We start from the raw sequence: 16742 nt of genomic DNA on the forward strand, positions 1-16742 counted from the left end.
TTATAAGGGCATTGCCTTCTGCAGTCATATGCTGTCATGTAGCAAAGTAAAAATGAGAATCAAAATTTATGTCATGTAGAAAATTAACTAGTAATAAAAACCTGCGAGAATATGTCTGAAAAAGCTTCCAGCCAGTCTGGAATTTTATGATAAAGATTGTACAATCTGGAGAGATCATCCATCTGAAAGTATATAGCAATGCTCCGTTGAAAAGAGATTTGAGATAATAATCGGTTAACAATATAATTATAACACACAAAAACTGGCTTTCCTTGTTTTTTTAGAGCAATGCAAGGCACCCTAAGTGCTCTTCTTCTTGAAGCTCTTTCGGAGCCATAACCAACAATTGATTTAGTAGTGCCTGCATCATTCACAAATAAACAAGCAAGCCAATCACTATCAGTGCTAATTATGAAATACGCTTGTATCCCGTTCAAAGTACTATCAGAAAATAAACATATCTTCAAAGTTGAAAGGTGAATTTTTCAGCAAACATTGTAGATAACGTATTATAACTAACCTGAACTAGCTTGGGCACAGTTCTAAAATGAAGGTAGTGAATGGCTCTCTCCCTCTCCTTGTTAAGGCACTCCTCAGTCTGCATTATAAAATTACTCACATTAATAAATACATACTTTCCTGACATCAAATGAAAACACAATCCTGGAGACGTGCCTTTAGCATGTAATTAGGGAAAGAATGTTCCTTGTCTTCGATCCAGCTTCTCGCCTTTTCAGAATAGTAAAGTTTGGTACGCTGAAGGACGAAGCGCTCAAAATCCTGTTTGTATCTGTCCATCTTTCCCATCTCAATCTCAACATAGACATCTAACACATTTTTTATAATTGCCCTATCAATCTGTTTATCCTCGCGTTCTTTATGAATCTGGTGATACAAATTGTGTTAGATAGAAACTGAATCAGGTAGAACCAGAGTTATTCAATTAATTGCAGCACAAATACCATACTTACAAGAGTTCGTACATCCTTGGAAGGGGTTTCCTTGCAATGAAGTGCTGGTCCACATAGGAGAGGAAATGGGATAACCTGTTAACCTTAACTTTGTGATTAGACCACTTTAGAACAAGGTCTTTCAGGAGATTTTCACCCTCTTTCTTACTTACAGAGGGCAACACCTAACCAGAAAAAAAAAAAAAGTGAACATGAGTCCTTCAAGAATAAGGCCAAACGCAAAATATTTAGCTTATCACGTCTGACTAAGATATAAATTTGATATGATGTATTAATTGTGTTTGGTAAAATATTTAGTTCTATACATTAAAATGTAAAACTTCAAATATGGTTTATTATAATGGTATAGATATTTAAATTGTATTTCCTTTGTACTTTCTCTTTGGGTTAAGCACAAAGATTAATAAACAATAAATATTTTTTCATTTATAAAACTTCAATCAATAAGAACATCTAAAAGTTTTTTCACCTAAAACGAAACTACATTGTTTTCTCTTTCAACATCAGAATAGTAACTTAGTTGCAGATAAACAAATTTTGTTTTGAAAAAAAAAACGAATTATCAAACTATATTGTTTTCTATATGTAGTTTTTTCAAATTCTTCACTGTCTAAATAAAATATATTTTTAGTTCATCATTCTTATTTTCACTTGTATTATGTAAGTTTTATTATCAAGTTTTTATAAATAAAAAAATGTATAGTATATAGTGGATATTGATTAGTGGTTGTGTTTATCTAGACTTTTTTTTCTTAGCCACTTTGAAAGAAAAAAATGAAATAAAAATAGAAAATAGTTAAGATTACATGAAAAAATGATTATGCATTGCATGGGGTCAAAGGCATAGATCAATCATGTAATATTTGGGTCATTATGAAATCTTTAAGCACTCTTTTTGTCATGAGGTCAGTCAAATAACACACAAGCTTCTCTTCTTAGCTTAAATAAAATATACTTTTAGTTCATCGTTTCTAATTTTTAGTTGCATGAAGTACCTTTTACTCTCAACTGATTTCGTGTGCGCAGATGTTACTTAAAATAACATTGAACAGATAAGTGCAACGCATAATATTTTCCTTAATCAGTTTTACACACTATCAAATTAGTTTGCCATTGACCAATTCTTAATCTACCCAAAAGAAAGCTTATTTTGCTTAAGACTCTAAGAAATTCCCAAACGGCCAAACAACATGTTTGCCCTATAATCACAATATATAGGATACTTCCTATAACCTACTTTCCTATTCAAGGATAAGTCCAAATCTTCTTTGTAGATATGAATATATTTTGGCTCCAATCGAAGAGTCTTCAATAGTATAGCCACGTTACTGCCGCGAACCTCTTTTTTAGAGTCCTACAGACCAGTCTTATAGCAACCGAAGTCTTCATGCTTTCACGTATATCCATAAAAACCTGAGAAAGATTGCTATTTTCTCTTCTGCTAAAAACCATTTTGTGTGGTTATCATATAACACTAGCTCATATATAATCACCGACCATGAGAACCTGCACATATTGGTTATTTCTCGGCCGCCTATAAAAGTGTATGTAAACATCTTTGTTCAAGAATTGCTTGCTGATATTATATGGACTGTTCATCCACAAACTACTGCAATACATGCGTCCAAGAATCGCAAAAAGACAGCTTTTTAAATCATATCCCGAGGCCAAAACAGAGCAAAAACAGAATCAAATCATAGGTACGTACGTTTTTGCTATATAGCTTCAGTTCTTTCACAACAATTCACAGGAGAACTCATTTAAGGAGATATCGAACTCGACACTACTCACAGTGTAGCATTTCACTTGCTATTTGGCTTAGAAACCTTTGATAGACTTAAAACTCACATGAGCGTGCATCGCAGTCTTCATGGCTCTGGAAACATCCTAACAAACGAGAACTTTTGAACCCATAACTTCAAGAAAAATACTGAAAGCTGTAACAAAAATGTGTTTATTATAGGTTTCAACAAAGTACCATATAGTTATTGTTCTATGTATAAGAAGACAATATTGGCAGTTTGGTACAAGGCTTCAAGAAAGACTAAGAGCTACAAGGAAACTAGAGGAGACTGCCAAAGAGTTTAAGCCTGATTAATTCGGATTATCTCAATGGTATCGCCGTCAACAACAAGGTTCCACATGAATGACTCAGTTTCGGTCAATATTAGCTCTCTGATTATAAAGTAATACCCTTCGTGAGGCAGATTTAGCTCACCCTTCTCTTGCAACTTAACAAGCTCTTTCCTCAGTTCTTCAACTTTATCATTTGCGTTAACCACCACTGGAATCATCCTGGTCTCTTGAGATGGCTGCACAAATACTGTCAGGTTCCTCGGGATGGTCTTGATCTTCTTCGTCACAGGAGAATCTAAAATTCTAAGGACCTCTTTTACTGAGTCTGACGGTGAAGATCTCTTGGTTTTAACCACCTGATTCATCTTTCTTCTGCTTCCAACCGTCACAGGCACCAAATCTTGAGGTCCAAGTAACCCATCAAGTGAATATGACGGTCATGATGATCCGCTGTCGATTCTCCTCGCCATGACTCTTTGGATTGTAACAGGCCTATCATGTTGGTTCTTCTTACAGATTTGTTCCATCGTAAAATCTCCATCCCCACCGTAACTGGTCTCTTCAGATGAGTTTGATGAAGCACTTGATTGCCCTGTTTGATGGAGCACTTGGTTATTCTTACCCTGCGGCGAATCTTGAATTCCAAGGAAGCCTTTCATTGAGTCTTTGTTGCTCATCACAGGAAAATCTTGATGAATAGGATTTGATGGAGATTGCTCGGTTTGAGGCACTCGATCGTCGTTGACGTTCTGATTAGGATTGTCGTCCGGAGAGATGTAGAGAAAGAGACGAGAGTTTCCTAGGATATGGCAAAATCGTATCTTAAATTGGTCTTGAAGAACTTTGCCTTTGAAGAAAAGGGTTTGTTTGCAAACAGGGATACCTTGAGCCTTCTCGATCTTCTGTTTTATGATTAACAGTGTATCCAAGAAATCAACATCAATGGAGAACGATGAGTCACTTTCAGTATCGATGAGCAACTTCATAATCGTATCAATGGTGTTTCAAGATCAGTAGGGATTGGTGAAGAGGAGAAGATCAAAGAGATCAGAAGTGATGATTTGTGACCAAAGTGTTTATTCGTTAAGCATTGAAATGATCTAACGGTTATCGAAGTGTTTAAATGATCTAACGGTTAACGGTTAACGGTTATCTCCTTACTGATATGATCTAACGGTTCGATTTCTTCAAATGGGTTTAAAACGCAGCGCTTTGATTAAAAATATTAGTTTCGGCCCATGTAGTTGCTCCATTTGAAGGTAAGCTCTTGAATGTTAGTAGATTCTACAATAGTTTTCAGATTTTTTTTTTTCAAAAACCTAATCTTTCACTCTTCAAGATTTTAATCTAAATAGATTTTCTAAAAAATAGGGAAACTAGTTTTTAGGTTTTCTTAAATATTTTTAATAGAAACCAAAATCCACTTATTTTGATATTTTAAGAAAATGCTGACTATCCTTCTCCATTTCTTTGTTTCTTTTGTAAATAGAAAATTAAAAAAAAAAATCAAAAACTAAAAACCAAAAACTCAAAAAACCAAAAAACTATAATCTAAAAACTATTTAAAAACCAACAACCATTCATGGCCTTAGTTTTAGTTCATCTTTTTAACCTTTTCAATATTTTATAATCTTTATTTATGAAAAAATGTATAGTATAACTTGATTAGTGGTTGTGTTTAACTTACTTACAACAAAAGTATATATATATATATGTATAAATATATATATATATATATATGTATAAATATATATATATATATATATATATATATATATGTGTAATTAAGAACAATTTTTAAAAAAATGTAACCAAGAAAATAATACATGATATGTCTTAAAGAAGGGAAAAAATCAATATGGAAGAAGATGTGGTACATATTTCTTAGCCATTTTGAAAGAAAAAAATATATATAAAAACGGAAAGAGAGTTACGATTAAACGAGAAAATGATTATGCATGCATGGGGTCAAAGGCATAGATGACAAATCGATCATAGAATATTTGGATCATCAGAATCTTTAAACGCTCTTTTTCGTCATGAAAAATGAAAGCTATATTAAGAGCCACCCGGAACACGTCCGTTAAAAACCCACATGCAAAAGATTCTAGACATTTATTTACAAAAAAAAAGATTCTAGACATTACCCACATGCAAAAGAGAACAGGTCAGCACGAAGAACCAACATTATCGGCCTGTGAAAATCCAAAGGATCATGGCAAGGAGAATCGACAATGGATCATCACGACCGTCATATTCACTTGATAAGTTACTTGACCCTCAAGATTTGCCGCCTGTGACGTTTGTTGGAAGCAAAAGAAACGGAATGCCATATTCACTTGATAAGTTACTTGGCCCTCAAGATTTGCCGCCTGTGACGTTTGTTGGAAGCAAAAGAAACGGAATGCCCGCATCTACACCAATACCCGCACGCCGGTCGAATGTTTGTTCCACTCCCTGGACAGACGGATTCGAAACACATGCCTAGCTAGGAACCATATTCCGAAGCTCCAAGGTTTGCTTGCGTTGTGGTTTCGAAGTTACTCTCTTTAATTTTCCTAGTTGTTTTTCTTGTACCGGGTTTGTTCACCCCAGAGATCGTTGCTGCTTAGGCACCTTGTACTCTAAACTATGTTATGTTCGGAAGTAAAAATATCAAACCAGAAATTTTATTAAAAAAAAAAAAACAGGAATCAAGAAGTGGTTCAAACCGAGCAAACGTCAGACTCAGTCAAAGAGGTCATGAATCAAGTGCCTGTGAAGAAGAGGATCAAGAGACCAGCCCAATGAAGCTAACATTGACTTAAAATACTTTTAACTTTAGATATATATAGATGCCAATGTCACCTGACTCGATGATGGGTGCATCTATTTATATATAATAGAGAATGGCCAAGAGGATTTCAAACAATACTACACTTGTTTTTTTGTTACCATTTTTGTTATACGGCTAGTCTTTTTTTGTTTCTCCCATTTTTGGAAAATTTTAAGCTGTTTATATTGTCAGCTGAAAACATGTTAGGAAGTTGGATAGGCCTATATTGAAGACATTTCTTTTGGTGGCTGAATGTTTTTTTTAGCTTGGAATAGCAAAATCATGAGACGTTGTGGGAGTGGAAGTTGATGTGCTGCTTCTACGTAACGAGAAAAGTACAAATTTTTACGCATTAATATGGTATTGATCACAATGATCACGTTTTCTTTCTCCTGTTTTTTTTTTCCGCAGCCTTGTTGCTAGAATTTGAGATATACAGTACATTATTATTTATGTGTAACAAATATGTATTTTTAATATCATAAGTTGAAAGGTTTAAAAATGTTATATTACAGTCTATTTATGTAAATTTTGAGTTAAGTATGTCCAACCACACTAGGAAGCTTTGGTTAATTGAAAGCAATGGGAAATTATGATTGGTTCTTAATCTTTTCGGTTCATTTACTCAACCGATCTTTTCTGAAACAAACAAATTACCTTGAATGATTATTTATAGGTTTTCACACAAAACATTACAAAATACAATAAAATTAAAGGTACAAAGCACAAGCGGCGGTATGAGTAACTAACCAAACCAAAACAGACAAGAATAGTGAAACAACTCATTACAACAATAATATAATAAAAGATACATCAATCACATGGAGTGATAATTCAAGGATTCGATGTAGTTGTAGAAGGCGGAGGGGAGAAGTACGGAATATTAATGGATGGGAGATTAGTCGGAAGAGAAGGAATTACTGTCGGAAATGAAGGTAAAGTTGGCATTGGAGGCATTGCAGTGGGAATTGTGGGAAGGTTTGGTTGTGGCAAACTTGATGGCATTGTGGGAAGAGTTGGTAGTGTTGGTTGTGGCAGTGTTGACGGCAATGGAGGTAGTCCCATTGTCGGGATAGGCAGATTTGGAATTTGAGGAAGAGGTTGTTGCTGGAGAAGCTTTCGCGAGGCCGAGCAAGTGTTGATCGTATTAAAGAATGAGAGACTCACTAGAAAAGCAATGAGAAAGAACTTGTATGATACCATTTTGGGTGTGTTAATGAATCTCTGATTATGGCTAAGCCTCCTTAAATGCTTCACTTGTATTGCTTTGTGCTGATGAGAAATTTAAAGATGTGCGATTGAGTTTATATAGTGGCAGGATTACAAATATATGGTTTTTGGTAGGTGTATTTTACGGTTTCGGTATGGTTGGCTTGAGCTTTTGTTAGTTCAACTTATTGTGTTTTTTAAAGATTATATTGTCAATCCATGGATTTTTATTGAAGGTTAGTTCAACAATCAAAACCCTCCGACTCTAGTACACGTTGCTACCTAATAACCAAACTTTAAAGTTTAATAAAAAGTTTAAACTATCCTTTTGAGCTTACTGCACAGTCATACACTATATCAACAGATGAAAGATTCTAAACATTACCCACATGCAAAAGATTCTAGACAACAACAAAAAAAAAGAAAAAAAAAAAAGAGAAGTAAACATATAAGAAAAGACCTGTTACGTAGCATTTTTAACGGGAAAATTACCAAAAAGTTTCAACGTTCAACATAATCAAAATTGCCGTAGTTACAGATTATTGCCTATTGCCATTGATATTGCAAGAGGATTATATTTATTTTTCTTCTATAAAAAAAAGTAAAAAGATGCATCCTCCTTTGATGCCACATAGACACGCCCAAATGTGTTTGGATATCTTGGTAGGTGGCATAAACAAGTTTTTGCATTTTTTATGCAACAAAAAAATTGACATGTGATTGAAGACATTAGATCTTATGTACCTCTTCTTATATATATGCCAGATTATCAAAACGTTTCAAAATTTTCATTTTGATAATCTTATTAGAAAGTAGAAACCTTTGAGGAGAATATAGAAAGCTTGAACTTAAGTTTGATTGATTTGCTCTTTTCGTCACTTCAATTTCACTATTGGGCCTTTTTATTAGGCTTTTGGCCTACCAAAAATGATAACTCATGAATCAATACTAATGTAAGTCTTTTGTCCCACATCGGTCACTCTACTCATTTTGTGTTGGTTTATATATGACACGAAATGGAGTGTTTGACGTCGAGCTAAGTAACGAGAGCTTGTAACCTAAGTGGGGACTATAAGATGGTGGGACACTGAGTCGTTTCCTCAGGTCGGTTCTGGTGACGGCATGTTTCTGAGCTGCCCAGTCCAAGCTGTGAGTAATCCGTGTGGGTTGAGCGAAGGCTTAGCTCAGGCGGGTTCTAAAGTTGGAGGGCAATGCGTGAGGCTGGCTTCACAGAGCAGCGATTACTTCCCGCTTACAGCAGTGGACGGATCACAGCTCAGCTCCGCCCAGAATCACTATGGCCTCTTGGTTCGACCTCAGCTGAACCACCATTTTTTTCTAGCTTTTTATGCTTTAAGAGGGAACACAAATCATCAGACTTCGAAGAAGTCAAAATGACTTTAGGAAAAGAGGAGACTGCAAAAGAGCTGAACATTCAATTGGTAAACATGTATCATAACCCAAGTAGCAGAGTGTTTTTAGGAATTGTGAATTTTAGTTTATAAGTAAAGCGAGAAACTTTACTGTCTTTTGCCCTGTTTTGTCAACAAAGAATCAACATCTGATCTTTAAACTTGTTTCTGTAATGCCAAGATCTTTAAAGTATCAGACCATTCGAATGCACAGAGCTTAAACTAACTCAACAAGGACTAGTTTCTCTTCTTGGTAAATACATACATGTCTTAGCATATTTGCAGAAAGCTGTAAACTTTGAACGAAGTAAGAAAACTTTAAAGCTATAAGAAAAGTAGGAAACTGCAGCAGAGAGTTTAAGCTCCATTAATGATCAAAGAGACAGAGGTCAAGAATAAACAACTAAGCGAGAAATCTTAATTGTATCGCCCTCAGCAACACCGTACCGGAAGAATGTCCTAGTTTCGGCCAATGGTTTCTGTTTGTGAACAAAGTAATACCCTTGGGGAGGCAGATCTAACTCACCCCTCTTTTGCATCTCAACCAGCTCTTTCCTCAGTTCTTTAATTCTATCATTTGCGTTAACCTCCATTCGAATCTTTCTGGTCTCCTCATATGGTGGCTGCACGTACACTGTTAGCTTCATAGGCTGGTCTTGATCATCTTCTTCACAGGCACTTGAATGTTCATGACCTCTTTGACTGAGTCTGACGTTGAAGATTGCTCGGTTTGAACCACTTCTTGATTCCTGTTTCTTTTGCTTCCAACAAACGTCACAGGCGGAAAATCTTGAGGGGCAAGTAACTCATCAAGTGAATACGACGGTCGTGATGATCCGTTTTCGATTCTCCTTGCCATGATCCTTTGGACAGGGCGATAATGTTGGCTCTTCTTGCAGACCTGTTCCCTAGGCGGCAAAGCTCTATCCCCACCATAACTGCTCTCTCCAAATGAGTTTGACGGTAATCGAGATTGCTCTGTTTGATGGAAAACTTGGTTGTTCTTACCCTGCGGCGAATCTTGAATCCCAAGGAACCCTTTCATTGAGTCTTTGTTGCTCACAACAGGCAAATCTTGATTGTTAACGTACCCATGAATTGGATGTGATGGAGATTGCTCGGTTTGATCGTGGTTGTTCTGATTAGGGTTGTCTTCCGGAGAGATGTAGAGAAAGAGACGAGAGTTTTCTAGGATATGGCAAATTCGTATCTTAAATTGGTCTTGAAGAACACTGCCTTGGAAGAGAAGGGTTTGTTTGCAAACAGGGATACCTTGAGCCTTCTCGATCTTCTGTTTTGTGGTTAACAGTGTATCCAAGAAATCAACATCAATGGAGAACGATGAGTCACTTTCAGTATCTATGAGCAACTTCATAATCGTATCAATGGTGTTTCAAGATCAGTAGAGATTGGTGAAGAAGAGAAGATACAGAGAGATCAGAAAGTGATGATGATTTGTGAGTGAGTTGTGACCAAAGTGTTTATTCGTTAAGTTGGTTTAAATAGCACTTACTGATTTGATCTTAACCGTCAATTTCTCTCCTTACTAATTTGATCCAACGGTTGCATTAAGCATTCTTGAAATCAAGAATGCTTACTCATTTGTCATTTCTCCTTACTAATTTCTCTCCTTTAGTAGTAGTTTTTAAGATCTTCCGAAGTGTATAATTTGTGTTAAGCAAGAAACTTCAATAAAGACATTGCAGAGAGTTAAGTTGGAATCATGATCAGTTAAAAGAAGGTATGATGCTTTTGTGTCCCCTAGATTAAGTTTTTAGCTTACTTGGAGATGGGTCTTGAACAGGTTTGTTTATCAGATTTGAACAATAATGTACCATATAGGTTCTCTTTTTTTTTTACTAAAGTGTATGTGAAATTAGGAATACAATTAGCCAAAAAAATAAAAAATTCATAATCCAAAAAATTAAGAGCCACCGGAAACACTTCCATTGAAAATCTCAATTGTATCGCCGTGATCAACACGGTGCCACCGGAAAGACCGGTCATCATCCATTACATTCTGTTTGTATATAAAGAAATAGTCATCTTGAGGCAGATTTAACTGAAACCTCTGTTGAATCTTAGCCAGCTCTTTCCTCAGCTCTCCAACGTTATCACCTGCGTTCACCTCCACTGGAATCTTCCTAGTCCCGCATTTAGGCAGCACCATTACTCTCAGCTTCTTCAGGGGATTGTTGTTGTTGTTGTTACTCCCCGACATTAGCATTGTCGAATCTTGAGGATGACCGTTATTGATCTGTTCTGTTGAGTTTGATGGTGGAGAATCTTGCTCGGTTTGGAACACCTGATTGTTGCGGTTCTGATTGCGCATTTGGTCGTTGTTACCGGGAGAGGAGAGGAAGAGTTGGAGACGAGAGTTGTTGAGGATCTGACATTGTTCGATATCGAGATCATCTTGAAGAACCTTGCCTTGGAAGAGAAGGGTTTGTTTCGGGACAGGGATACGTTGATACTTCTCGATCTTCTTTTTGATCTCTAAGACTGTATCGAAGTAGCCCACTTCAATGGAGAATGGTGAGCCTCTTTGAGTCTCTACGTATACATCCATATATGAATCAATGGAGACTGATGAAGATCGAGTGAATAGATATGTCAACTTGGGACTTGTTGCAACCAAAGTTTCCTCATAATGCGTTAACTAAATGACCTAAAAGCATGGATTCTTCTTGATTGTTATTATTTTGCTCTCTTTTTTTCTTTTTCTTTTTTCAAACTCGATTTACTATTTTTGAAAGAGATTTTTACAATCTTAAGTATTTTTCAGTTTCGCAATATAACCAATACAAAATTTGGGTTCTAGTTCTGTATTATAAATGTGATAATATGAACTAACAATTTGTACTCTAATCTCTTCTTTTTAAAAAAAAAAAAATGGCAAAGAAATGTAACATTTTGAGAAATATACTGATAATAAAAATCGTACACAAAATAGAAAATACTGCCTCTGGGGATGTAACAAACTTAATTCTTCTATCTATAAACCCTGAGTTAACCTAAACTGAATTTAGAAAAAAAAAAAAAAAAAAAAAAAACAATAACAAAAGAGACTCAAGAGAGAAGACAGAAACAGAGCAGGACTTAGACACGGGACCAGATGATCAAAGCTTGTATTGCTGAAGAAGTCGAAAGGCTTATGATCAATTTACACTGATCACAGGCTCAGAGGTGGATCCTCCAGCTGGAGAAGAAGAAGCAGCAGGAGGAAGCGGAAGTAATCGCTTCTTCTGTGCACGTGGAGGCAAATGCTTCACATGTTTTCTTGAGCTATTAACAGATGCCCATGGTAAGAAAACGCCTGTACCACCAGTTCCCATCACATTTGGACTTGGTAATACCATTGGTTGAACCGGTGGTGGTGCCATCATGACCATTGGAGGACGTAGGACTCCAAGTTTTGGCATCATGTCAACTGAGTGATCATAGCCATTGAGGAATGGAGTTGGTGCCATTTGGTAGGGTTGCCACATTGTCATTACACCGTCGTTGTGAGGACTTGTGGGTCGTGAATGGTTATGATATGATTCAGGTCGAATACGAAAGAACGTGATGCTTACTCTTTTGGTTTGTGATGGGCACATTACATGTCTAGCCATGTCTGCACTGTTCCCTCTCATCACCAACATAGACCTATAAAGATCAGATCCGAGGGACGTTAATAAAGAGACATCAACATTGTCTCAGAGTTAAAGTAAAAGGTTACGATGTTTCTTACCCTTGTTTGAGAGACAAAGTTAAAGGTCCTCTGAAGTTGCCTTCGTTGTCACTTGAGAGAATACGTCCAAAGGCCATTGTTGATTCAGAGAGGACAAGAGTGGAGATTGGTTGTTCTAAGTGAGGTGGTTTGAGGAAAGGCTGTGAGTATTCACCCTGCAAAAGAGAAGTAATCTCGAAGGTTAAAGAAAAGCGTAAACGTCTAGGAATGGTGGATCCATGGAGATGTGTATACGTACCTCTTCGAAGAAGTTGATGACACAACCATTTGGTCTCTTGTACTCTGGGATGAGTCTCCATGTGACAAAGTGATCAATGACACTCTCAAGAAGTGGTGGAATTGGCTCAATGTTAACTATATAACAACAATAAAGTCTTCCGGTCAAAGCCATCCACATGCATCAAACCATTTAGACTGAATCCTGGCGGATCATAGCGATTCCTTACCAGAGTTGTTGCTGTCGTTGGATTTTTCATCTGTCTTAACATGGCCAAAGATGGGGACACCAAGCTGGATCAGCTCTCTCTTGTTCCCTTTAATCTGCTTGTTGAACAGTATAAAAGTCTCACCTGCATTCATCTTGTGTAAGCACCGGAAAACACTCTTAAAGCCCTATGATGTGTTCTCGCGTAAGAAAAAAAAGTCACCTGCAAGCTTCCCGTTAACGCCAGCTTCTCGAAGTTCTGCCACAAAGTCTATCAATTTAGATATCTCATCTTCTTTAAGTAATTCTTCATACAGCTTTAGTCCTTTCACAACATTAACCTAACATCACAACATTAAATTTATAAGTAATAATCATATATGCATATGCGTCCCTCAAAATCCAACACATTACTCACAGTGTGGCCTTTCACTTGCTCTTTGGCTTGGAAACCTTTGATAGGTTTAATCTCACATGAGCGTGCATCACAATCTTCATGGCTCTGACATATAATCTGATGTGTGGTATCCGCAGCAGCAGTGTGGTGAACATCCTGATGAGAACCTATTAAAAACCATAAAAAAATAATGTTTAAAATTGGCCATATACTTGCATTACACACAATATTAGTTGTAAAGTATTTAAAAATAAAAAAATCAACTAATTAATGTGAGATTCGATTCTTTGGGTTTAGAGAGAAACACATCGATTCATTAAAGTAATGACAATTAAATGTGATCTTTGATTTGATTCTCATGGACCATTCTAAAGAGGTTAAAGAACCTATAGTTTCCTTGTAAAATGTATCAGAGAAAGCCAGAGAGACTTTCAATGTTAGAAGACAAGACTACAAAGTCTAATGTCTTCGTCCACGTGTCTCTACCTAATACTTGGACTTTTAGTAACACAAGTGAATTAACTTACACACACATCAAGACGGGTAAAAAAGATCTTTACAAAAAAAGTTTACTAATCTTTATAGACTTCTGACTCGTTTTATGGCCGTGAACAAAAAGCAAAAAAAAAAGCTAAAAAGTTATTTAAAAAAAATGTGCTCGTGAGGCGTGAGGGATTCGAACATTCGGGACGAGAAGAAAGAAAAATAAATAAAGGGCGGCACGGCAAAAATCGTGGGGGACCATGATTGATGACGACTCGGTTCTGGTTAAATCCAACGGCTGCTGTGAGCTCACCCACCATTCTTAACAAAGAGAAAAAGAAAATTGCAATAAAAAATATCATCACACGCGAATCAATGTGAGATTGTGATACCACCTTTCATGCGTTTGACAGTTATACATCAACTAAAGCACAAGGCAACAAAACTTGTTACTTAGTAAACACATACCCAACTCGTCTACATTGAGAAATGGAATCCCTAATCTTCTAATCTAAACGACGTCGTCGTGACGTTTCTTGTCTTTTCAGTTTTTTTTCAACCTTGTTAGTTGTTAGAGAGAGGAGTCAGAGTGACTTTTCCATATTGTGCTTTTTTCAACACAACTACAAGAGATTTTGTACTTTTGTACGATTTTCATGAAAGTTTGTGTTAATTTGTTTTTGTTTTTAGTAAATAATAAGGTCTTGAACTCTTGATAGTACGATTTATTTTTATTTTTAATGTATCCTTGCAAAACTCATGTAATAGTTTACGATAAAATTAATTTTTTTCAAAAGTTACTTTACTACTACTCCCTAGTTAACCAAAAAAAATGTATACTTTATTTATATTATTATAAAAACCACTAAATAGCCGGCAATAAAAAAAGTATTTCTAGTATAGTATAATATTCTCTTTCAAACACGTTAAAAGTAACCCAAAATAAATTAAACTATACTGAATGCTTAGCTTTCAGTTGAATATTCGTCTTAAACTAAAATATTAATTTTTCTATTACAAAAGATATAAATAATAATGTTTCAAACATGAAAAAAAATCAGGACGTGAGAGTGATTAAGTTTAATGAACAAAAAAAAGATTTATTACTTAAGAAAGAGAATCTGGTTATTTTTAGTAAATTGTGTCTAAAAAAATCGAATCTGTGACATAATGATGCAATAAAAATCTCACGTTTGATATACTATATATTCAAAAAAAAAAAAAGGAAAAAAGAATTACAAATAAAGAATGCAAAAGTCAAAATTGTTTAAGAATACATCTCGGATCCAGTAGAGGGAAACACGTACTTAAATCTTGAAACTTGAATTAGTCTGTATTTCTTACTAAATAAAAATATTTTTCCCTTTAGAAAAAAAAAATTATTTTAAAAATTCGTTATCAATTTTTTTTTTTTTTTTGGTATCGTCACCAACCACAGAGAGCCAGTTTACACAGTGAACAGAGAGAGAATCAAATGACCAAACTTCAACGAATATGCTTAACTATATATTAAAAAGTTTCAACTAAAAAAAAAAAAACCAATAATGTAACCCAAAAAACAAATTATGAAAAAATCGATCATTGTATTTTTAAATTATGAAAAAAAATCTGGGATCAAGAAAAAAATAAGTATTTTTTTTAAAATTTGTAGTGTTTTGAAAATTACGTAAAGTTTGTGTTACTTACCTGAATCAGTGATATCACTAGTCGGAGAATCATCTTCAACGTCTTCAACATCTCCGTTAATCTCATTTTCCGTTACTTTCTCGCCGTCAATACAATCATCCTTCTTCTTGATCACTTTCTCCTCCTCCTCCTCAGCCGTCGCCGCTTCTTTCAGATCTTGCTCAGCCTCCTCTGTCTTCTTCAGTTTGAGATCCTCCGCTTTCTTAGCCGCAACTTTCTGGAGCTCGATCGCGACCTCAGCGATGGAATGATACTTCTGCATCTGGAGAACAGGGATCCAGTTCAGACGCCGGCGATGGATCGCGGCGAAAACAGCTTCGTACTCCGATCCGGAAACTGCTTCTTCGGTTGTTACTCTGAGATGCGAGCACATGGCGTCGATTATAGCGTTCGCCGCCGCGAACTCGCCTCTGAACCACGAGATCAACGCATCTTTCCCTAGTCCTTCGGAAACAACAGTCCCAGGCGGAACCTGAACGGGAACGGTCACCACCGCCTTCGCCGTCGTAGCGAAAGCAGGGGTGAAACCAGTGGCTGCTGATCGATCTGTCTGGCGTGCTGGCGCTGACGCTATCGTCATCGGCGTTAAAAAACTCCGGCGAAGATTCAGTCACTCGGGAACGGTGTGTGTTTCTACGATTTAACGACGGCGGCTAAAAACAGAGGAAAAAAAAAAGGCAAAAAACGGGTTGAGAAATATGGGTCGGGTCGGGTTTGGGGACGGGTCGCAGCACATGCAGGTGTAATGAGAGAAGGTTTGGTTTTTGGTTCCTTCCTTCCTCCCAAATTATATATATTGGGGGGCAGCCGTGGGGAGGAGGGTCCGTACAGGTGGGAGAGACTTACGGAGATGACGTGGCACTTTCTTATGTCTGACGTGGCTCAACTTCTGGCCCTCTTTTGTTTTGCCCGTTTCTTACTATTCCACCTAGTTTTTTTTTCTTTTTTTTTTTTTTTTTTTTTTTGGGACAAAACAACAAATAAATTTGTGATGTTACTATTCCAAATTTATCTGAAATTAGTAAAATGTTCATACTATAGTAATGTATTTTTTTTTTTTGGTTCAAAATATGATGTTTGTTAGTATCTTATTATGTAAAGAACATATGATGTTGTTATTGAATGCACACACATGACAACTATAATTATTTTATAATTAACAGAAAAAACTATATAAATTTATAATATGAATTATTTTTATGCAACACATTGAATAGTTAAAAATAGAAATATTCACTAAAACTTTTTTTATTATTATAGAAGAGTACATTTGTTCGAAACATGCATTAGGGTGCAATTAAGCATTTGTTTATAAAAGCTCTTTTATATATTCACTTCTTTATAAATATAGCTCATTTTTTTTTAAGCTCTTTCAAAAAGTTGTGACATGGTCTACTTTTTTTTTGGGTTGATGTTACGCACAATAGTTCCTTTGGACAACAAAAGGACGGCGCTGAACTAAAGAGAGTTATCTTGCCGTATTGCATAAAATGACCTCCTAGTTATGTATCTATTCTGATTTTGAAAGGTTCTATA

At 36.0% G+C, this 16742-nt stretch overlaps 3 protein-coding genes, 1 non-coding gene and 2 pseudogenes across 4 annotated transcripts; 1 reads left to right on the forward strand and 5 right to left on the reverse strand.

Moving 5' to 3' along the window:
* Positions 1-280: 280 nt before the first annotated feature.
* LOC104709783 (putative cullin-like protein 2) lies at positions 281-2423 on the reverse strand. The gene is made up of 5 exons (XM_087461288.1): positions 2334-2423; positions 1055-1135; positions 676-885; positions 521-598; positions 281-361 (listed from the first exon to the last, which is right to left on the reverse strand). The coding sequence occupies exons 1-5, from the start codon at positions 2421-2423 to the stop codon at positions 281-283; spliced, it is 540 nt and encodes a 179-aa protein (XP_087317414.1).
* Positions 2424-3034: 611 nt separating this feature from the next.
* On the reverse strand, positions 3035-4033 carry LOC104709784 (ubiquitin domain-containing protein 7SL RNA2-like; annotated as a pseudogene).
* Positions 4034-8101: 4068 nt separating this feature from the next.
* Positions 8102-8407, forward strand: LOC147940401 (signal recognition particle RNA). The gene has a single exon (XR_015564834.1).
* LOC104709785 (ubiquitin domain-containing protein 7SL RNA2-like) lies at positions 8102-9874 on the reverse strand (annotated as a pseudogene).
* Positions 9875-10407: 533 nt separating this feature from the next.
* LOC104737462 (ubiquitin domain-containing protein 7SL RNA1-like) lies at positions 10408-11052 on the reverse strand. Its single transcript, XM_010457654.2, has one exon. It carries the CDS (start codon positions 11050-11052, stop codon positions 10408-10410), a length of 645 nt encoding a protein of 214 aa, XP_010455956.2.
* A 335-nt stretch (positions 11053-11387) lies between these two features.
* LOC104707789 (RNA demethylase ALKBH10B) lies at positions 11388-16499 on the reverse strand. The gene is made up of 7 exons (XM_087462706.1): positions 15207-16499; positions 13059-13204; positions 12864-12981; positions 12663-12785; positions 12455-12570; positions 12217-12371; positions 11388-12131 (listed from the first exon to the last, which is right to left on the reverse strand). The coding sequence occupies exons 1-7, from the start codon at positions 15784-15786 to the stop codon at positions 11642-11644; spliced, it is 1728 nt and encodes a 575-aa protein (XP_087318832.1). The 5' UTR covers positions 15787-16499; the 3' UTR covers positions 11388-11641.
* Between the last annotated feature and the right edge of the window lie 243 nt (positions 16500-16742).

This window comes from Camelina sativa, chromosome 8 (assembly GCF_030686135.1).
Source record: "Camelina sativa cultivar CO46 ecotype springtype chromosome 8, ASM3068613v1".
NCBI classification, from domain to species: Eukaryota; Viridiplantae; Streptophyta; class Magnoliopsida; order Brassicales; family Brassicaceae; genus Camelina; species Camelina sativa.

Coding starts and splice junctions, on each gene's coding strand:
- LOC104709783 (XM_087461288.1), bottom strand. CDS start 2,423: ATGGTTTTTAGCAGAAGAGAAAATAGCAATCTTTCTCAGGTTTTTATG. Junction 1,136..2,333: donor CTTCGGTTGCTATAAGACTG/GTCTGTAGGACT, acceptor TTTTCTGGTTAG/GTGTTGCCCTCTGTAAGTAA. Junction 886..1,054: donor GGTCTAATCACAAAGTTAAG/GTTAACAGGTTA, acceptor TTGTATCACCAG/ATTCATAAAGAACGCGAGGA.
- LOC104707789 (XM_087462706.1), bottom strand. CDS start 15,786: ATGACGATAGCGTCAGCGCCAGCACGCCAGACAGATCGATCAGCAGCC. Junction 13,205..15,206: donor TAGTGATATCACTGATTCAG/GTAAGTAACACA, acceptor GGTTTTTAATAG/GTTCTCATCAGGATGTTCAC. Junction 12,982..13,058: donor AGCAAGTGAAAGGCCACACT/GTGAGTAATGTG, acceptor TTGTGATGTTAG/GTTAATGTTGTGAAAGGACT.
- LOC104737462 (XM_010457654.2), bottom strand. CDS start 11,052: ATGGATGTATACGTAGAGACTCAAAGAGGCTCACCATTCTCCATTGAA.